The sequence below is a fragment of the Pipistrellus kuhlii genome, unplaced genomic scaffold (assembly GCF_014108245.1).
Source record: "Pipistrellus kuhlii isolate mPipKuh1 unplaced genomic scaffold, mPipKuh1.p scaffold_m20_p_1, whole genome shotgun sequence".
In the NCBI taxonomy this organism is placed as follows: domain Eukaryota; kingdom Metazoa; phylum Chordata; class Mammalia; order Chiroptera; family Vespertilionidae; genus Pipistrellus; species Pipistrellus kuhlii.
Genome location: NW_023425404.1, coordinates 113603702 through 113626223, shown reverse-complemented (window position 1 = coordinate 113626223; position 22522 = coordinate 113603702). Strand labels below are relative to the sequence as shown.

At 45.0% G+C, this 22522-nt stretch overlaps 1 protein-coding gene across 1 annotated transcript in view; it reads right to left on the bottom strand.

Moving 5' to 3' along the window:
* The window catches only part of KIAA1217 (KIAA1217 ortholog), a 296834-nt gene that overhangs the window by 62927 nt on the left and 211385 nt on the right, over positions 1-22522 (bottom strand). The window contains 1 exon segment of the mRNA XM_045588070.1: positions 2167-3008. Within this exon segment, the coding sequence (XP_045444026.1) occupies positions 2167-3008 (842 nt within the window).

Genomic DNA, 22522 nt, shown 5'->3' with positions numbered 1-22522 from the left:
GAGATAAAATTCTTCCTCTGTTATTTCACATTTCAGGGGGGGGAAAAAAAAAGTAAAATTATGCTCATAATTATAATCATATGTCTGAATATGGTAGTGATAATGACAGTATATTTTAAGTGAACATTATTCTTTTTTAGTCAATTTTTCTAATACTTGTTATTCTAGAAATAAGATAATTTAGATTTTCTAAAAAGGGTTTCTAACATATAAAACATAAATCCATCTACTTTTTCTGAGCTTTGGTGCAATAGACACCTAAAGAGGAAGCAGAGTCCATAAAAGAATTCGGATACTGCTTAAGGCTAAAATTCTACTTGACTTTGATCCAATATAGAGAAGACTCCACATAGCGGGAAGTTCTTTTGTTCCCTCCCATACTAAGAGCTGTGGAAAACTGGGCTCAGCGTGGCATGTGTGTCTCAGGGGAGGTCACTAATCGATTCCCAGTCAGGGCACACACCCAGGTTGTGTGGACCCGATCCCCATTGTGGGATGTGCATGAGGCAGCTAATCAATGATTCTCCCTCATCACTGATGTTTCTATCTCTCTCTCCCTCTCTCTTCCTCTCTAAAGTCAATAAAAATATAAAAATTAAAAAAACAAAACCCACCTGGGATCAGTGATGCTCATTAAGTTATAAACATGTGGTAACTGCATGCTGGGAAAGAGTCATACACTGTCATTGACCAAAATGTGCCTACAGCCCAGCAGGGTGGAAATAGCTTACTATGATCCACGGTGGAATCAAGCTCTCAATTCTCTGTGACCCACAAGGTGCCCATGGTGGTGGTGGTGGGGGGATGGATGGTGGGGAGGATGGATTCTAGTCCTCACATAGTATCCTGGAGATGAATGTTTCTGTTTCCTCACTAAATTCTTATGATTCTAAGTCTTTCCCCTAGGTGACTAGTTTTCCCACCAGCCCACTCCAGAGGACATGTCACCCTTTCTTCAAAGGCACAAGCTTCTGAGCAACAAGGAGCATCTTGGTAGATTTCTCTCTAGTTGTGACATTGGTCTATTCCAATAAGCCTCAGTATTCCCACACCCCTCAGCTGTCCACGTTCCTTTCTTTGAGTCTTAGATTTTCAATTCCTACAGCCTTTGGAAAGGAGAGAATAAATATCATTTCCCAATTCTTATTTTTTCCTAGTCCTACATAATCTTGCCAGTTACCATTGCTAGTTTTTTTGTTTTGTTTTTTTAATTGTGTGAAAGGACTAGAATTTGTTAGAGCATTAATGATTCCCAGACTTCCACGTTCATTCCCTTTCTATCCTCCAGGAATCTTTCTGCTGTGACTGAACAGTAAGGAGAGACAGCCCTTTCATGATAAAATTCTGCTAATGAGGACGGGGCTTTTTGATTGGTGTGTGAAAAAGTAAGATAGACAATTCACATTACATTCACAACTGTAGCCTTCTTTCTATAAGGTTATATAATAGTAGCAAGTGATATTACCATTTTTTCGAGGAACAGGTAACACTAGTTCTTATAAAAGTACTGATTGATTAAATATGTAGATTTCATTTTTCATACATCTGGATCTATACAACTAGTTTTGGGATGCATTTTTTTTACTAGATTTTTTAAAATTATAATTATTACATTGATTTAACCAATTCAGGCTAGAAAAATTCCCTCTATCAAAATTAACTTTTCTTTTAATGTATGAACTTTGGAGAATTTAAAAAAATGTAGTAGGAAGGTTCTAGTTTGGCAACTTACAAGGAAAAACACAAATCATCACTTTAAACAGCTACTCCTTGAACCACTCACTCCTTATTTTCTGTGGCGGTTCGTTATCATGAGCTCTGGATTTCTTGGTCTGAACGGTTTCTGCTAACCACAATGTCCTTCCAAATTATTCAGACGTAGTTATGGATGACGTGCTCAGGAGCCTGCACTGACCACTACCTGGTGTGTCTGCCCTCCAGGAGCAGGGCCGTGCGTCTGCCTCACCGGACCCCCAACAATGTTGAGGTCGCAGACAAGGAAGGCCTCTGACCCTAGGCTGAGCCCACGGCAGCAGCATCCGCAGGGCACGCTGCCCGAGGCCGGTGCTCAGCTGACATCTCTTCTCGTGGCCTGACCACTGAGGAGCCACGCGCTCGACAACACGCCACCCTGCGCCGCCCCCAAACCTCCCACCCCCACCTTACCTGGTCTCTCTGTCTTTGGGGATCGTAGCGGTGCTGTAAGCAAACATCTGCTTCTCCACTAGCGGAGGGCCCAGGTCCACGAGGCCGGAGAGCCCGGGCGTGGTCCGGGGCTTTTCAATGTACACCAGGGTGCCCGGCTCCTTCTTGAAGGGCTGGCGGCTGGGCGAGGCCCGCTCGGGCTGCAGAGTGTGGGGCGGCCCGTGCGCGTTGTGATGCGCGTGCATGTCCACCATCCGCAGGTCGGGCACACGGTGCGGAGAGGCGGGCGGCGTCTTGGAGCCCAGCGTGGGTAAGTGGCTGTCCGGATACTTCCTGGACTTCTGTCGGTACAGGGACTGCTGCTCCAGGTGCATCTCCGCCTGCAGGGCCGGGCTGCAGTAGGCGCTGGCCGAGCGGATGGCGGTGCGGTGGTAGGCGATGATGTGGTCCGGCACGTCCAGCGGGTGCGCGCCGCCGCCGTGGGAGGAGGCGATGCTCATGCGCCCCTCGTGGTACAGGTAAGGATCCGCATAGAAACCCTCGTTGCGGTACATCGCGATGCTCTTGCCGCTCATGTCTTCATCGGGCTTGACGTCCCTTCTCTCCAGGATGGCGCTCGGGCTGGGCGAGATGGACCTGGACACGGGCAGGCTGGAGAGTCGGTCCCTGGGGATGGTGGCGTTGCCCGGGATCATCATGGGGCGGCCGCCCCCGTACGGGATTCTGGACGGGGAAGGAGGCATGGAGTGGGGCACGGGAGTGGAGGGCGGAGAGTTTGGAATGGCATGAGCTGGGTGAGCTGCGGACCCTGGTCGAGAGGCCGCAGGGCCGTCTCCTCTTGCATAAACAAGTTCTCTCTGCATCTGGAAATAAAACAATAAGTTAGAACATGTCCTTTGATAGTCACATTTTTATAGAGAAGCGCCAGGGGCCGTGTGGCTTCCCTGATGTGGGAGGCGGCATAAGGGCCTTTGTAAGATGTCCACCCCTCATCCCAGGACCCTGTAACTATGTCCCCTGACATGGCATAGGCACTTTGCAGATGTCCCCCTTTAAGAATGTTGAGATGGAGAGACTGTCCTGGATCATTCAAGTGGGCTGACTGCAATGACAAGGGCCCTTCTCGGTGACAGGGAAGCAGGTCAGAGGGGAAGGAGATGTGGTGGCAGAAGCAGGGTCAGATGGTACCACTGGCTTTGAGGAGGGAGGAGGGGCTGTGAGCCAAAGAATGCAGGCGGTGTCTAGAAGCTGGAAAAGGCAGGGGCATGGATTCTCCCCAGGGAGCCCCAGGGGGAGAGTGGCACAGCCAGCACCTTGCTATTGGCCTGTGAAACCCACCCCGACTTCTGATCGCCACAGCTGTACCATAACCCATTTGTGGTGATGTAAGCCACTAAACTTGTGCTATTTTGTTACAGCAGCCACAGGAACCAAATACAGCTGATGTAGAACTCAACATAGTGGGGTTTGGAGGGAAAATTGTGCAGTGGTTTAAAATCTGAGGTAATAACTTCTTAGAGACACTGAATAAATTTGGTCTACTGTATCAAAAGTGCTAAAATTGTGTTTGCTAAAACTTGTTCTGGGCACATTTTCTAGTATTAGCCCTGGAAAATAGTAAGCATCTTTCCCATCTGACACAGCCTAGTGACGGGGCCAGAGGAAATGGACATGCTTAGGGAAAACCTGAAGGGAAGTTGCACTCCCGCTCACCATCTCCTTACTTATTTGAGCCTCTGAGAAAATGGGCTCTGGAGGTTGGGAGAAAATGATGATCCAGGAGATAAGCGTGCAAGTGGAGGCCAGGGAGACAGATGGGACGAATCCCAGGCACGGCGGGAGAAGAAATCCTACCAGTGCATCCTCTGGGGCTGCCATGTGATGACAAGAAGCCAGCAGGAGTTGGCCGCTGTAAGCCCAGTACTTCCTGCTCAGGCAGCAGGGACTTCCGGGCTGTGTCAGTACCATCAGTTTAGGAGAGCAGGGACTCCCACAGGGTCACCCATTAGCTCTCCTTTAGAGGAAATGATGAGTCAAGAATCAATGACTCAAGAATCATAGATACAGACGGCAGACTGGTGGTTGCCAGAGGCAAGAGGTGAGGGGTGGGTAAAAGTGGCCTAAAGATATCAATGATATAAACTTGTAGTTAAAATAACAAATACAATAAATAAGTCATGGAGGTATAATGTATAGCATGGAAGCTATAGTTAATACTGTACTGTATTTTTGTAAGTTGCTAAGACAGTGATTTTAAAAGTTCTCATCACAAGAAAGAAACAATTGTGACTCTAAGGAGGTGATGGATGTTAATTAGACTTATTTTGGTGATCCTTTCTCAATATTCACCTATGTCCCAACTGAAACTAATATAATGTTATATGTTAAATCTAGTTCAATAGAAAAATGTGTCAACTTAATGGGGAAAGGGAAAACTAGTTTGCAATTACACTGCTGTGTTTATCAAGGGGCAGAATAAAAAACAGAAATTAATTCAGGATATGAAGATTTGATACTTTCTGTTTTTGTCAAAGCCCAGGAGATTTTCCAAATGGACCTAAGGGAAGGGACAAACGGCCGTGGCTCCTCCCAAGTCCACCCTCCAAGTTTTAGTCGTGCTGTCACAGGAGCCCCCCGCAAGCTTATGGGGATGTGCAGACAAGGAGGGCATACATGACTGGGGATGGGTGAAGTAGGGACGAGGAGAGAGGAGGTGGGCTCAAGTAGATGAGAACTAAGATGAGCAGCTGGGAGACCCATAATGTGGGTGATGGGGAAAGAGAGAAGAAAAAGCAGAGGCAACAGAAGGTTGAAAATAAAGCAGAGCCCAGCGCCTTGAATATATACCGATGCCTTATCTTACACATTCACTCATTTAGGAAATGGTATTTACCAAGCACTTGCTTAGAACCAGGCATTATTCCAGCACACAGCTTTAAAAAGCCCCCAGTTCCTACTCGTGTGTATAGCTCTGAGAGGAGAGTGCATGCAGGGGAAGAATGGCAGGACTCCCAAACTTCCTCATTCTGTCTCCAGGAAGATTCAGCAGTGCAGAACCCCTGTCCCAGGAGTTTCACATGTTATGAAAGATTTAATAATAGTAATGACCAATAAAAATGCAAGCGAGGTGCAAATATGTAGCAACCACCAGAAGCCTTTTCAGGCTACCTTATCGGAGCACCATTGGCTTCGCTTCTCAGCCTTCTGGGGGGCGGGGTAAAGACTGTTTCTGGGGGGCCAGAGTATGCAGGATCCTTACTGGCAATTACAACTTTATTCCATGTCCTCCACCTCCACCTCCACACACACACACACACACACACACACACACACACACACACACGGTATTACCAAAATGGGCCAGTTGGTTCCCCATCTACAGTGAACTTGGGATATCAGCAAGCTGTCCTCACCCCATTTTCCAGGCTGAAGCTCAAGGTTGGGATCCACATATGTCAGCTCCACAAGGCCTAGCCAGTCTTCTCTCTGATCACTTGACTCAGTTGCTCAAGAGCATTCCCAATTCTCATTTCAGAATGGCAAGGCTAGCCACCTGACAGAAATTTTGCACCAGAGCAACATGGATCCTCTATGAACACCTCTCCCACTCTACCTTCCACAAGTTACGGCTCAGTGGAAAGAAACTAACTACCACCTGAAAGTCTAAAGCCTTCCAGAGGAGTCTGGTGGCAGTAACTCAGCAATTGAAGCTGTTTTATGGCCTAGAAACTATAACACATCCACTGATCATTGTGATGACTAATAAGCTGTAACAGCTGTTGAAATAAAGTCTTGAAACAAATTAGAAAATAAAAAAGAATAAAGAAAGGTTTGGGTTAGTGGTGAGCAAAGCAGACCTTCACAGGTCATCAAATACAAGAAGGAATGGTGGCTCAGCCAGCAGGGCGTGTCTGGCCAAATTCCTCACGCAAATTAAACCGCACAACGCAATAATCAACCCAAATGAATGCAAAGATCAATTTATCACATGGATTCAGACACGCTACTTTGTAGAAAGAGTAACAATGCTCAAGATGAGTCAAGTGCAATAAATGGTGGCACTATTATCCTTATTCTTAATTCCAAAAACTAAAGGGGGTTTCAGATGTCTAGAACCCACTTAAGATAAACAGAAATCCTAATGACATTAGTTACTGCTCCCTATTCTTTTCCCTCTTACCTGGCTTCATATTACATCTTGATTTAGGGGAGCCTGACCCCAATTAATACTCATCCCCCCTTTTTCTAACAATAGAGTAAAAAAAGACATCAAGATTCCGAGGAGAACAGAACTGTCTAGAAGGAGAAAGAATATTAATGAAAGAAAAATGTGAAATTAACTTTATTTCATAACAAGTTGAGTACATTTTTTTTTTTAAACAACAGGGTGCTTGCATAGGCATTTTATTTTATTTTTTTTCCTATATAGGTGTTTTAAAAACATATTGGGTAAGGTGAAAAGAAGTGGTTCAGAGGTACATCATACAACTACCTTTTAAAATAAAATATGCAAAAATATCATTAGATGTTATTGATGTCATTTGTAGATTAATTCAGAAAGAAAGGTAATAGTTAATAATCCCAATACCCAGTGCATTCGTATTGGGACTGCAGGTGATTAGTAAACATATTTAACATCCAGTAGCAAGAATCGCATGGGTATCATGCAACCAAAATGGGACTTCAGCCAAGGAGGATGGATCCTGGCCACAGCAATCAGTATCATGTACCTAGTGGTAATACTGTGCATCACTCCTGCCTTGTCCACTTCAAAATAACCTTGCCATCATCCAACAGGGTTCCTGGGAGAACCACTGTCCGCCTGAGTTATGCATACGGCAGGTGAAGACAGCACTCAGCAATGGCAGAAGAGGTAATCGAAAGTTGAACGTCTCCATCAGCGAGAGTGATTTATAGGTTGAAAGAAAGCCTTTGGCAGAATTCTTGCATTGGTTTGCCAAGCTAACTGACTTTCCAAGACTGAGTTCTAAAAAAGAACCCTGATCATTTCATCCTTGGCTCTCCATAGAGCCCCAGGAGAGAATGACATGATGTTCCCATTATGTCCTGGGGAATGTTTTATTTATTTATTTATTTATTTATTTATTTATTTATTAAATAAGTCTTACATATTTTTTTACAGAGAGGAAGAGAGAGGGATAGAGAGCTAGAAACATCGATGAGAAACATCGACCAGTTGCCTCCTGCACACCCCCCACCGGGGATGTGCCAGCAACCAATGTACAGCCCTTGACCGGAATTGAACCTGGGACCTTGCAGTCTACAGACTGACGCTCTATCCACTGAGCTAAACCGGTTTTGGCTGTCCTGGGAAATGTTTTAAACCTCCGACCAGAATGAATCCTTATAACTGGATAACTTGGGTTCATACACTAAAGGATATGGATCAACCAAAGGCAACTTACTCAGGATGGGGCAGAAGGTATGGATGGGGAGATGAGAAGAGAGAATCTTTTTCCAAGTCTTCAGGGTGATCGTCCATGGAGACCATTGGCTACTCTGATAAAAAGTGGACTTTATAGAATGCAGGAAACACTCATAGTCTGAGTGAACTAGGATGATATCTAAGATTCTATAATTCATATTTTAAATAGTCCAAGCCTTTTATGCTGATCTCATGGAGATCTCTTCTTAGAATCAGTACCCAGTTTCAGGTTGTTTTTTTTTTCTCCTGTTTTATTGGCAAATGAATAAAGAAATAGCATTTATATAATACATACTGGGATTTTCCTGCACTAGTACTCAAAGTCAGTCCTTTCAGGAGAAAATTATATTAAACTTTAAGGTAAAACCAATAAGCAAACACACACACACACACACACACACACAGAGAGATTTACTATGCACCTTGATATGCCCGAATCCCTTATTTCCCATCAATCTCTCGGAATGCCACTAAACTACAATGTCATCTCACTTCTCTTAGTAAGCTAAATGTATCTGGATATGTTATGCCATTGACACTTTTGCCCCACAAGATTTCAGAGTAACGTCTTTATGTTGGCTTTAAAGAATTTCATTTTTTTCATCAGGAAATGGATGACCTACACACAAAAGTTAAGGTTCTTTTAACACTTTACCAGAATACAACACAGACATCCCTTCGCCTGTGCCTCAGCCCAGACAAAGCAGATGGCCATTTCTTGCATCCTGGCAATGGATGAACAAGGCGGACCTCCATCATCCATCTCCTGGGCTGGGCACTGCCTCTCCCTCCCCCATTACTGCCCAAACCACTGCTGCCTCCGGGTTGAGTCCTTCCAGTTCTTGTAAACAGCAGTTTCCTCCAGATCCCAGCCCAGGGCCCGGCCCAGACTGCTGTCCCTGACCACAGTTCCCAGCTCAATATGCTGTTTGGCCTGAACTTCCTAAAGACTAGAAACAACTCTGGGACAGTATCAGATGAATTGCCTAACGTTTGAGTTAGAAACTCTAACATATATCCAACTTGTATTTCTCCCCAATACTGTAAGTTAAATCAAATATTACTCACTGAGAAGTTTTTTGAATGTAGGATAAGAGGGGGAAACATCTTACAATTATTTCTGCGGGGGGGGGGGGGGGGAATGTAGCCTATAAAAATGTTTATTTTAAATCATGTTGGGAACTGTCTCCTGTAATCATGTCTTTGTGGAGTATTTAAAATACATATATTGTTTGCAGAAAGGGAATATTATGTACAGTTTATTTTGCTTCAAGCTCCACCATTTCAAGTCTAGAATTTTGTAAACATCCCACTCAGTCAGACTACACAATGAAGTAACCGGGCAAAGCTGAAGAGGATTCTTATGAGACTTTCACCGACAAAGAATTAAAGCCACTTACTTTTTCTTAGGGCAATCACCTGTATAACTAATGCCGTGAGAAATCGCATTGGCTCAGCTCCCAATTACACGATTCCTTTGTTTGTTGGCTTCATCTAAATCCTCAGTTCCACACTTGGGTATTTCAGAGTTTTCTCTTCAGAGAAGAAATCACAAAATGCACAGATCCTGAAATGGCCCCCAGCTTGTGTTCCCAACCAGGAAAGACCATCCCGTTCTACTCAGTCCTCGGAAAGAAGCTGCCACGGGCATGGATAAAAAGTCCTCCTCCCCAGGATAAGCCCGTGTCTCCTCCCCTTGGAAATCAGTCACCGAATAACCTCAGCCCACATCCAACCGCCGGCTCCGGCTGGGTGACTCAGTCCTTTAACAACTGCTTACATGGAAAACACACACCAACCAATGAACTCGGGGAGGCCTAGGTAAATGGGTTAACAATGCAGGAAGCATTACAAAATAGACCCACTAAAGCAAACACGATCATTAAAACCAGCACACAAGCAGCCAGCACCAAGGGAAACCATCCGGGAACCCACAGGCTGATTCCCCTGGGGGCCAGCTCCCGGGTCAGCGCTCCTTGGAGGGCGGGAGCTGCTAGGAAACCCAGGTGCACCGGCACCCCACACCTGTGCCGCTGCCAAGACTTTGGAAGTCTCTGGGTTGGCAACGGAAGGAAACGTGAGCCAATCCCCCTGGTTTATAGCACCGAAGGGAAAACACAAAGGAGGAGGCTGTCTGTCTATTCATTAACCAGCCTCGCTCACCAAGCTGAACTTTGGGTAGCAGCCATCAATCAGCCCGTTGGCGGTGCCAGGCGGGGAGCATACCTGAGAGGAGAGGAAGAGATAGACGGGGCCAGCAAATGCTTGAGCAATGAGGGGATTCGAGAGAGGAAACCAGAGCTTTTCGCCCCACACTCAGCGGGATGGAGGCCCGAGGAGTCTTCCAAGGCTGAGGCCGTGGGCAGCCCCGCAGGCTGGCTCTTCTCCTCCAGGGGAACAGGCGCAGGGACTGCGCTCCCAACAAGAAGGGACTTGCGCGGTGTTCAGGGAGCACAGCACGAACACATGGCTGACAAAAGCTGAGCGAGAAGGAAGGTGTTTCCTTAGCTCACAGGTAGGCTCTGCTAGTCTGCGAGCTTGCTGAGCCCTCGAGGGCCGGTTTGACGGGAAGCTCCCCACGTGGGAACCCAGCAGAGTCCCTCTGGAGCCTGTGGCCTCAGGCTACCCCCGCCTCCTCCATGACCACACTCTGGGCAGCCTGCGCATTTTTTCAAACATTTCAAGGCTTTTAGAGGTTGTCCTTGCTGACCGAAAAGAATGCCATGACATCTCTCAAGCTCATTTTCATCAGCACCACAGGCTCTCTCCGAACACTGTTTACTGCCACCAAGACGTTTTGTGGTTATTAAAGGAGGGAGGGAACGGGGCACATGACATCGCCACCCTCCTAAGATGTCTCATTAGAAACAATATTTGGATGGAGCGGTTGTAACCGATGCCACCTAAGAGGTCGGAAGAGAGGAGAAAGGAATGTGAAAACCCTTGTTTTGATTTTTAATCTAATCAGCAGGAGCTTGTTATTTCTCAGGCGGAGTACCGGGAGCTGCACCATCAGCACCGCATCTGGTGCACATTTGCAGGTTTCAGTCCAATGCGAGTGAGCTTTCCAGGAAGGGGGAGGCGGGGGCTGCTCTCTGTGTCTGTCCGATTGAGCCAGGAGTGCACCCCTGGCACACCCCCAAAGACCCTGCTTTTGGCAAACCTCAGACATCCTAGCCCTCAGGCTCTCGCAGTCACTGACCCACCGTGCAGACAGACGTGCAGGGCTGCTTGTGCGAGGGAACAGAAGTGCAGCGTCCGGGTCACCGCCCCTCCCCGCCAAACAGAAGCACTAGGCATGCCCAGTCCCCGATGGGCTCAGTGACTCCCACCACGCTCCGCACATTAGCCCGTGTCTGCTCATTTAGGGTCAGGTGGCTTCTGTCAACCCCATTCCCGCGTGAGCCCGTGGGCACAAGGTGAGAGACTGTCTAGCTCACCTCCCCCACCGTCTCCTCCTTCCCTTGGGGCCCAGGACGATCTCACTTGCAAAGTGCTCCGGGCAGGGCCTGCGGAGTGCACCGAGGCTCCTCACCAGGGCAGTCACTCCCTGGCAGGGCTTTGAAAGCTCGCCCAGTCCCGCGGTGAACCAGGGTGCGTTAAATGCTCTCCAGTGAGAAGCAGCACGCAGCTCACCCTTAGGAGGAGGAGTTCCCTAGCTGAGCACTGCCCAAGGACGAGCTGATCTCAGTCATGTCCTGGTGCACCTGAGACCGGCCCCTGAGGGGTGTGGGCTCTCCAGCAAAGGGGTCTCTCAGGCCAAGTCACCACAACCCTACCATGAATGCCCCCATGCTGGCCCTCACTGCACCTGACCCTCCGGCCTCTGTGAACCTGCTCTTCCAGCCAAGTTCAGTGTCTTGCTCCTCAGACTCCCGCTTCCTTTCACTGACTGGCACTTGCGGGAGCAACGCATTTTTTTAGAGTTACTGTTAAGAAGGGCCAGGCTGGTCAATTCAGCATTGACTCAAAAAGAAATACGTTTTATGCTCTGGAAAGTCTGGGTTTTGAGAAATTATTTCCCTTTCTTATTCATTTCTTGATTGGCGTTAACAAAAAATTACCTATGCTAAAAGAATATCTAAAATGTACTTATCAACATTAGGACGATATTACAAAGGGAAGTGATTGTGATGTTAAAAAGATGTCAAACTCATCTGGCTTATCCTGTTACAACTGGAAAGATGGTCATTTGTGAGGTACCAGTGAACCTTTTAATATTGTATTTGATCATAAATGGAATGTCTCCCAGACATGAGACAGACTGTTGCCAAAATTATTTAATTCTCAAGAAAGAAATGGTCCAGTCAGCGGTTAGCTTATGGCTATATTTAAGATAAGCATATTTCCACAAATATTTTGACACAGGGAACTCCACTGAGCCCTCCAATACTGGCCCTGGCTGTCTTAGCACTGTGTTCAGTGGTGATTCAAGACCTGTCTGGCACAGAGTAAAGTAATGTTAAATAAATCATTTAACTTCCAAGGCAGGATTGTAAGAGTGTCAAGCTGCAGGACAAATAAAAGAAAAATGTTCTTCTCTCACTGATACTCGATCTTCTGTTGGGATACTCCTGTATTATCCAGGCCAAGGACAACCTCCTTTTGTACCTAAAATAGTTACAGTTTGTAAAACGATATCTTCTTTCTATCACTTGCAACAGATGGTGCAAATAGCGCCTTCTCATTAGTTACCTCCATTTCGGCACATCATCCATTTCCTGAATGGACACTGTTCTTTCATACACAGGAATCCCCTTCGGTGTTTCCAGACTTGTTGCTAGTAGCAAGTCACCTCCGTCACCCAAATATAATTTTCAGTTCCTTAGGCTGTGTTTTTCTTTTTATGACAGTTCTCTAAACTCCTGTTTAACTTGGTAACATACATTCTGCAATATATAATACTAGAGGCCTGGTGGACAAATTTGTGCACCAGTGGGGTCCAGCAAGCCCACCCTGATCAGGGCTGATCAGGCTGGGCTGGCCAGAGGGAAGGGACGGGTGGGCTGGCCCCAACCCCTGGTCGAACTCCGGTCAAACTCCTGGTCGAGGAGACAATTTGCATGTTACTCTTTTATTATATAGGATATTTTTATTTATTTGTTTGCTTGTTCATTTATTTATAACACTTCTAATTCTACAAAGGATATATTTGGACGGACGGACACACACACACACACACACACACACACACACACACACACGATACGCATCCAGCAGTTTGCAGCTTACCCAGTGCTTTCAATTGTGATTTCATTTCATGGGCCTCAGAAATACCCATCTGATGGGGAGGAAATGGAAGTGCAAGGAGCTGAGAACTGGGACCAGCTTCCCATTGCTGGGAAGGAGCGAAGCAGCCAGAATGCCCTTCTTCAGCCAGGCACTGGGCCACTGCTTCCTTCTCGTTTAAGTATAAAATCGTGGTGTGTCCTCCAGGACACTGGGAGCTGCTCTGGGAGGAACTGTGTTCCCAAGGCCTTCCCCGCTGGGATTACTGAGGGTTTGTTTGAGTTTTGAGCTTCTGTGTGCAGCGTGGTGAACTCTGTTGGAGAATTACCTCATTTACTTCACTTATAGGTTGAGTTTTTTTCAGCAAAGAATAACTGGGACATATCAGTGGGCTTAGGATCCAATTACCAAGATATTCTCTTGACTTACTAGGAGGTCTTATCTTTCTGCCTCAAAATAAGTTATATTAATTATAGAATTAATTATATATTGTATGTACCTAATATACAGATTAGTATTTATTATGCTTATCCTAGCTAATAAAGAGGGAATATGCTAATTGACCTTCATATTTTCGCAAAGATGGCGGTGCCCACAGACAATAAGGAGGGAATATGCTAATTAACTGCCCTGCCTTCAAAGATGGTAGCACCCAGTCCCCTCAGCCCTGTAAGGGTATATGGGCCTGGCCTTGCAGCGAACCTGCCTCTGGAGTTCCTTAGTCCCCTCAGCTCCCCAGCTGCCCGGGGCTGGCCCAAGGTGCAGGCAAGCCTCAGATGGCAGCTGCTTAGCCGCTCAGGGCTGCCTGAGGCAACCAGGGCTGACCAAGGCCTGCACTGCTGGCAGTGGCAGCAGCAGAGATGTGATGGGGCATTGCCTTCCCCTGATCGCCAGGTCGCCTCCTGCCCTGAGGGCTCCCGGACTGTGAGAGGGGGCAGGCCACGTTGAGGGACCACCCCCCCTCCAGTGCATGAATTTTCATGCACGGGGTCTCTAGTTTATTAAACTTAATTATATTATGTATCTGTAATTATCACTATATATCGTTTTATCACTAGTGGTATGCATATAAGTATGTATATATACACATAGTACATGTATACGTACACATAGATGCTTTCATTAGTCATAGATACCAAATTACTAATGGGATAAAATATTTGGGCCTTATCTAATTAATATTTGTTACCATTATGACCCCAATTCTGCTACTGGTGACATTCCTGGGACCACACTTCTCAGAGATGCTGGATCGCTAAAAGAAGCATATATCTCCGTCCCTGTGTCCTCTGTCCCTCTTAGCTTTTGTTAGGAAAACTGATCAACTTAATTATGTTGCAAATTTAAAAAGTTGATATAACATGCTATACCTTTAGAATAATTACCACATGTCAGAATAAAAAATATCTATTAGTTTGATGATGTATCTTCAACATATCTGAACTTAAGCAACAAACTGATGATCTATAGAGAGTGTTATGCTTTATAGCTTAAAAAACTAGGTATTTTTCAGAGACTGTTGCAGAAAATAGTGGTAAACAAATTGATGAATGGTAGATGCCAAGCTAGAGGACAAACAATCCTTTATTCTTGGTCTGTCACTGTCCTATCATAATGTGGCTAACTCAAATCTCAAGGCTTCCCTCGGTTCCTCCAAACCCTTTCTCACTCCTCAAGCAGGCTCAGCTTTTTAGCACCAAGTGCCTGGCAGGTTTAACCCCTTCAGGTGGCTTCTGTCTCTCCTGCTCAGCTCCTCCTTTCTGCACAGCTTTTCTGAAGTCAACTCGGTGGACCTGGGTTATAATAGTGGCCCTGGAATCACCCCATTGCCTGCATCAAGCTCTGTTCTTTTTTTTTTTTTTTTCTTTTAATATATTTTACTGATTTTTTACAGAGAGGAAAGGAGAGGGATACAGAGTTAGAAACAAAGATGAGAGAGAAACATCAACCAGCTGCCTTCTGCACATCCCCTACTGGGGATGTGCCTGCAACCAAATACATGCCCTTGACCAGAATCGAACCTGGGACCCTTGAGTCCACAGGAGCCAAAACGTCAGGGCTGCTCTGTTCTTACATTGATTGGAGTAGGATATGTACTGGTGCCATTATGAGGTAGTAGAACAAACACAGAACACCCCATGAGCTCTGTCAGCAGAACCCATTTTAAAGGGAATTTTATGGATGGCTTCTGATGAAAGATTAAAAAAAAAAAAAAAGTTGTGCCATTATTTTGACTCTTGGCTGAACAATATTAGCCAGTCCTGTCAACAGGAGAAAGGGTTGTGAGAGGGAAGAGCTCCAAAGGATAACACTGAGGGACAATAACTAAAAAAATCTACGAAGTTCAATTTTCCCTCAAAATCAACATGAAAAAACAATGATGGAAATCCAGATCAAAACAGTCCAGGTGCCAACTCTTCTTGGGTTCAGAACAGCCACCTGTTCTCTTAACAGCAACTTTTGAAGCCATAAGAAGTTCCATGGGTATCCCAGTATACTGAGTGAGTGAACTGGGAGAAGTCTCTCATGTAAGACTGGGGATAGATGTTATTTGTTGTGTAACTATATGGGCTCTTCAACTTTCCTAATGCTCACTAGTTATAAAAGAATTTAAAGAGCTCCATGTTTATAAATTAAATGAATATACCTTTAAAAATCCACTGTTTTACTTGAGTTTGGCTGGAGTCTGTGGCCCCCAATGCCCCATCCAAGGTGTTCCTTTGCAGTCAAATGCAGCATGGTGAAGTAGGAAGAACACGAAACAGGGAATCATGGAAACTGCACTCTGATCCAGGTGTTAACATCAGGTTCTTAAATATAAACAAGAAGTCTGATCTAAACTATCTCCAAGGCCTATTCCAACTGCAACATTCTGTGGGTCCACAAAGTGTTTATGGAGTAGCCACTACATAAGCAAAGCCCAGGATTCAGGCTGATGATGAAAAAAAGATCTGTGCGGCTTCATACATACATTTGAAGGGCTGACATTCTGGGAGGGGAAAAAATAAGGCATGTACATGAATATTCAAAATTTAAAAAAAGCAAAAATAATTTTGATGATTATCAAACGAGTGCAACAAACACTCTTGAGATCTACATTCTTCTGGCTAGAAGAGTGGAGAAATAATTCTCTGAAGAGGTGAAATGTGAGTCCATAAATAAAGAGAAGAATTTCAGTAGGTAAGAGTTTCCTTTCTTAGGTATTCAAGGCAAGAGGTGGGGGAGTGTCTAGTGTCCTGGGGCAATGGGTTGATCTCTGACCTAACGAGCAATTTACTCTAAGACAGTGGTCCTCCAACTACAGCATGCATCAGAGTCACCCGGAGGGCCTGCTAAAACACAGAGCACCAGCTCTGCTTCTGGAGTGTCTGACTTTGCAGATCTGGGCGGGGCCCAAGAATCTGTATTTCTAACAAGTCCCCAAGTCCTGCTGACCTGCTGGTCTAGGGACGGTTCTTTGAGAAGGACTTCTCTCTAGAGAAATGGAAAGCTCATATCAAAATCTCCATTCAGCTGATTTGTTAAGCTTTGGGTGGCCATTATAATTAACCTAGAATTTCTTTACTTGTAATAATGTTCAACTAATTCTGCTAGGAGAAGATGGGAATAGGGAAAGGCAACTCACAATTTTGGAAACTTCCTTCTTACCAAATGCTTTCCAGAATTTCCTCATTTCCAGCTCAATCCCACCAAGTAAATGTTATAATCCCTTCTTTACAGATAAAGAAACTAGGGCCCAGCCCTGGCCACGTGGCTCAGTTAGTTGGAGCATCATCCTGTACACCAAAAAGGCTGAGGGTTCGATTTCCTGTCAGAGCACATACCTAGGCTGTGCAATCCATCCCTAGTTGGGTGTGTAGAGAAGTCAACTGGTCCCTGTTTCTTACACTGATCTCTCTCTCTCTTTCTTTCTGTCTCTCTTTTCCCCTTCCTCTTTCTTTCAAATCAATAAAGACATACTCTCAGGTGAGGATTAAAAACACACACACAAAACTGGGCCCAGAGACTTAAATTGTCTTACCCAAAGTCAAAGACCAGAGCAGGGAACCATGAAGAGCCAGAACAATTCTGCTCTCTAGTGTTAAGAAGTCAGTGCAGTGAGAATGCAGACTGGTGCAGTCACTGTGGAGAACAGTATGGCATTTCCTCAAAAAATTAAAAATAAACTCCCATTTGACCCAGTAATCCCACTTCTAGGAATATATCCCAAGAAACCAGAAATGCCAATCAGAAAGGTTATATGCACCCCTAAGTTCATAGCAGCACAATTTACAATAGCTAAGATTTGGAAACAACCTAAATGCCCATCAGCAGATGAGTGGATTAGAAAAATGTGGTACATCTACATAATGGAATACTATGCTGCTGTAAAGAAGAAGGAGCTCTTACCATTTGCAACAGTATGGATGGACCTGGAGAGCATTATGATAAGTGAAATAAGCCAGTCAGAGAAAGAAAAATATCACATGCTCTCACTCATTTGTGGAATATAATGAACAACATAAACTGATGAACAAAAAGAGTTCCAGAGACATAGAAGCATCGAACAGACTGTCCAACCTGAGGGAAGGGAGGAGGTGCGTGTAAGAGATCAACCAAAGGACCTGTATGCATGCATTTAAGCATAACTTATGGACACAGACAGTAGGGGGGTGAGAGAATGAATGTCCTGGGACGGGGGTGAGGGAACAGCTGGGGAGAGGTCAGTGGGGGGAAAAGGAGACATATATAATACTTTAAACCAGCAGCCGCCAACTTTTCCGACTTCATGGGACACCAGTGGTCCGTGGGCCACTGGTTGGCGGCTGCTGCTTTAAACAATAAAGAATTTTTTAATTTTTTATTTTTTAAAGAAGGTAGGCCGAAACCAGTTTGGCTCAGTGGATAGAGCATAAATCTGTGGACTGAAAGGTCCCAGGTTCGATTCCGGTCAAGGGCATGTACATTGGTCGTGGGCACATCCTTGGTAGGGGGTGTGCAGGAGGCAGCTGGTTGATGTTTCTCTCTCATCGACGTTTCTAGCTCTCTATCCTTCTCCCTTTCTCTCTGCGGAAAAATCAATAAAACATATTAAAAAAAAAAAAAAAAAAAGAAGTTAGTGCAGAGGCCTGACCTTCCTTGAACACTCTTCAAAGGAAAGCAATGGTTCAGTGATTGCTAATATAGGTATTATTTCCATCTAAAATCAGGTCCAGAAATATCTAAACAAAGTCATCTGTATTGAATGCTGCAAGAGGTACAAGAGAAAAGTAGACGAGAGTATATTACTGTTATCTACAAATGTGGGGAGAAACTGCCTTCCAAATGATGTCTCCAGGATACCCGTGACCCCCACAAGAATGCTCCATTTCAAAGGCATACCTTTGTGTTTTCAGTTCAAATATCAAGACAGCCAGCCAGCCAGCGGACATGGCTCAGAAATCCGAGCTGGTCAGCAAAACCACTGCTTCTCCTTATTTGGATAAATAACAGTCTCAAAGACAGCCAGTTTGGGAGTCATGCATCCCCCAGGCCTGGCATGTGGCACGCTCCTCTGCCCGCCCTGCTGTGCCCTGCACAGACAGCTGGGCAGTGAAGCCAGCATGAGCCAGTCACTGCTTCCCCACAGGCCCTGGTGCTGCCAGGAGCCTCCTCCTCAGAGATAAGAGCTGCTTCCTTGTGTCCCCAGCACAAACTGCCAGGCTTTGGGCACTCCGAAAACAGAGGCTCTTAGGAGGAAAAAAAAGACAGCTGCCAGTCCAGTGACTCCATGTAAAGAAGTCGTGCTCCATGTCACAAAATGCCCACCTCTAGCAAAGGAGCAGAGGTGGTCTCGTTGTTCCCCTCAATCATTGCCCCCAAGAGGAAAGAATCCCCTGCAACACAGGAGGCGAGGCACGCGAAGAAAATGCTTTGGAATCTGTGAAGTGCCTTTGGAAGTTCATGATCAGCAGCAAGAACTTTCAACTCACTGCAAAGAGAAACAAGCTCCGGGCTAACCCCCAAGTAGCATGTCTCCCCTCACCTCCCCACTGCCCTCGGCCCAACCCAACTTGCAGTCTTCTTTCCTCCTTCTTTAGGTTATCCTTTCTCTTCCTTCCCTTCTCCTCTTTGAAAAGCAACATTGGGCAGAGTTTCTCCCAGAGACGATAGGAAGATCGGGGTCAATCAACAAAGGGAGTTTCTTAAAATCAGGGCAGGGTGATGGCTTGATTCCACTGAAGCTCAGCTCTCAAGTTCCCCTTCAATGTGCTGAAGCTACAAACTCGTTTCCAATTTTTTAAAAAAGGGTTAATCATTGTCTTCCTTCAGTACCCCCGCCCACCTCGATGCCCAAGGAAAGGAGTGGAGGGATGAGCGCTGGGCTATGAGTGAAGAGGCTTGGGTTCTCCTCCTGGGACCTGTGCAGCCGTGGTCTCCTGCCCAGACTGTGGTCCTGCCACTGAACTTTCCTGAGGCTCTGGTTCGGCTGCTAAGTTGGCTCAGGAATAGCTTCTAGTCTTAGCCCCCTGGTGCCGTGCACATCACATGAGCTAACTTATTCATATAGGACTTTACATGCAGAAAAGTGTGATCAATGTGTTATTAAAATCACCAACAAACATTTATAGGATCATTCAAACAGAAAGACAATACTCACTTTAATATATTCACAGGAGGATGAAGAGAATGGCACACTCGCTTTTGGAAATACAAGAGCTCGTGAAGTAACGGAGATACTGAATGCTGTGCGGTAATATTCAAAAGCATCATTCTGAGAAAAACGCCCGATTATATGTTATGAACTCACATTCAAGAAGGCGCTTTTACCCACTCTCATTCCCAAATGTACTGGCAACTCTGAACCCAGGCCAGGTTGGTTAAAAGACTTCCCATCCACTTTATGCTGATATTATAAGTACATTCCAATATCAATTATTTATACAATTCATGGTAGGCAATTATACACATCTCTTCCCTTCCCAATTTATCTCCTGGGAGAACCTGTCTTCAGGAAGGAGAAGAGAATCTGTGACATCACTAGCCTGTGAACAGAATAAAAGTTTTGGTTGGTGAGGAGGCGGCAATACCAATTAGCTAAAGATAAGCTTTTGTGTTTTTGTTTGTTTGTTTGTTTGTTTTAGGAAGAGACATTTCTTCTTTTTTTAAAAAATATATTTTATTGATTTCTTACAGAGAGGAAGGGAGAGAGATAGAGAGGTAGAAATATCGATGAGAGAGAAATATTGATCAGCCGCCTCCTGCACACCCCCTACTGGGGATGTGCCTGCAACCAAGGTACATGCCCTTGACCGGAATTGAACCTGGGAACTTTCAGTCCGCAGGCCAATGCTCTATCCACTGAGCCAAACCGGCTTCGGCAAGATAAGCTTTTGAATGTGCTCAGAATTTCACTATATTGTCCATATTAGTCTTGTCCTGTATTTGTATTAAAAAACTGTGATCTGTGTGCCTTAGATCTTGATAGAAAACCATGTATCTGTGGTAGTGTTCAAAAATAATTTTTGTTCTTTTTTGGGGGAACGGGCGCAGATGTATAGCAAAGTGTAGTGATTTAATGGAAATGTTTGTTATTGAGCATATATGCCAAGGCATAATTGGCAGGACTTGCACATACAGCTATTCACTGTATCTATTGTAGAATATAAAAATGTTTTGGTAGTTTTTATAGTAAGATGTACTATGTATATGAGCAAAATTCTGCAGATCAAAATTCTCTGCCAAAATTAAAAATATCAAAATGCCACCTCTGACTCATTGCCATGCTGAAGTCACAAAGTGGTACTGAATAGAAGCTTATTAGCATTTCACTCAATTTCTTCAGCTCATTGTTACAAATGATAAAAATACAGACACATTTTAAAGCACCATATTTCAGTCTTAAAATGACCAGATTAACATAATTACCGCCGCAGGTTGCCAATAGTGACGCACTTCTCATTTTCACGTGAATGCTGAGGTTCTCCAGCTCGCAGGCTAACAGGCTCCTTGGTCCCAATAGATATGTGAAACCTGCAGCAAGCTCTGAAGCATTAAGAGCTGAGCCCTGGAGATACCGATGAGCGGCTTGTGCTGCAGCAGAGCAGGTTTTCTTGTTTTTGTTTTGTTTTGTTTTGCAGTGACACAGCTGCTAAGAAATATATTTTTAGATTTGCTTTTAAAGCAAGCAAAAATGGCATCCCCTTTGCAGGTATGGCGCCTAGAATGTTCCCTCCGTCTCTAGGCTGATGGGTCAACCATCTACCGAATGTCCTATTCAGGTGCCTTCCTCCTTACAATGAGGACAAAGAATGGCAGGAGGAGGTGCAGCTCCCTGAGCCAGGCTGTGTGCCTCACATCTCAGAGGCGAGTTTCAGAAAAAGCACGCGCTGCGCCTCACTGACATTGTTATGTTTGGGTTTTTCTTCAGCAGCTCTTCCTAAGTCAAGGGCAAATGGAAAGGAACAGATTCAAAGAGTTAAATCAGAAGAAGGGAAAGCATGGCCTTTAATTTCACAGGAAAAGACAAACATGAAAAATAAAGAAATCAAGTACATGAGTCGATCAACCGAGTGAAACATGATTTCTTTACTTCAGGAATCGGGCTGTGCTAGAGCTTCCTGGACAAGGGGAAGGACCCGTAGCCTAGATGAGCCACTGGGCGCTCACACTTTCTATCTGGAGAGGCCATAAATAAATCAATCTGCACCAAAGTCACCGAGCAAACAGCTCCTCTTTTGCGCCAAATACCAAGATGCTGGAGGCCTTGAGAACACTTAAGCAAGAATTCGGTTTGACCCTGACGTCCAAATGGTTCATTTTTTCCCAGTGTTCTGATCTTTAATAATGGCTTACTCTGCCCCTCTAGGAACACCCAACTCAGGCTTTGCCATGAAGCCTGGATTTCTACACTTCATTTGAGGACAAGATACTGTCACTCATTCTGCCAGACCCTCACACCAAATGTACTATCATGCTTTAAATCAATTTTAAATGGGCTTTCTTCTTCTTTAATTGTGACAAGGCAATAATATTCACTAACTTTCAAGTCCTTGGCACTACTTATCTTTCCAATTCTCGTTACTAGACCGTTATTTAATTAATAAAATTTACCAACTTGTTTCTTCTACCTGCCACTTAAAATCACTGGCTCCAAGGAGAAAAACAGTTTTGGAAGTAGTCTGAATAGTAACACATTAAAGTTTCAAACAGAGTTATTGTCAGAGCCTTAGCAAAGAGGCCAGCTTTTGAAAATAAAACAATAATACCCTACAACCCTTTAAAGTCAATATTATTTTATTCAACGGATCTCATAATTTGAAGCAGCTGCTGTTTTTCAGTTGCCTTGATGGCTTGCCCGCCTTCAATAAAATATTGAATGATATGAATCTGGTTAGTTGAGAAACCCATTTCGTTCTGGTCCAGGCTCATGCATTTCTGACTAATGAGCTCTGGCCACACCATAGCGCTATGCTGCTGCCTGGACACCAACGGAAAGCTGGCTGTGCTTAGCAGCTACAATGGACGGCTGAGAAGTCAGTGTTTGCACGAATCGATCAAGAAAATAAACATTAAGAGGGTGAGAACCAAAAGAGGGGAGCCCTGGAAATGGACAAAAGGATGGTGAGGGTGTGGGGAGGCGCGCCTGGGATCCAGCCCTATTTTTGTCACTTGCTTATGTTGTGGTCTTAACCAAGTCACACCAGCCATGCCAGCCTCCTGAGTCACAGCTGGCAGTGAAAG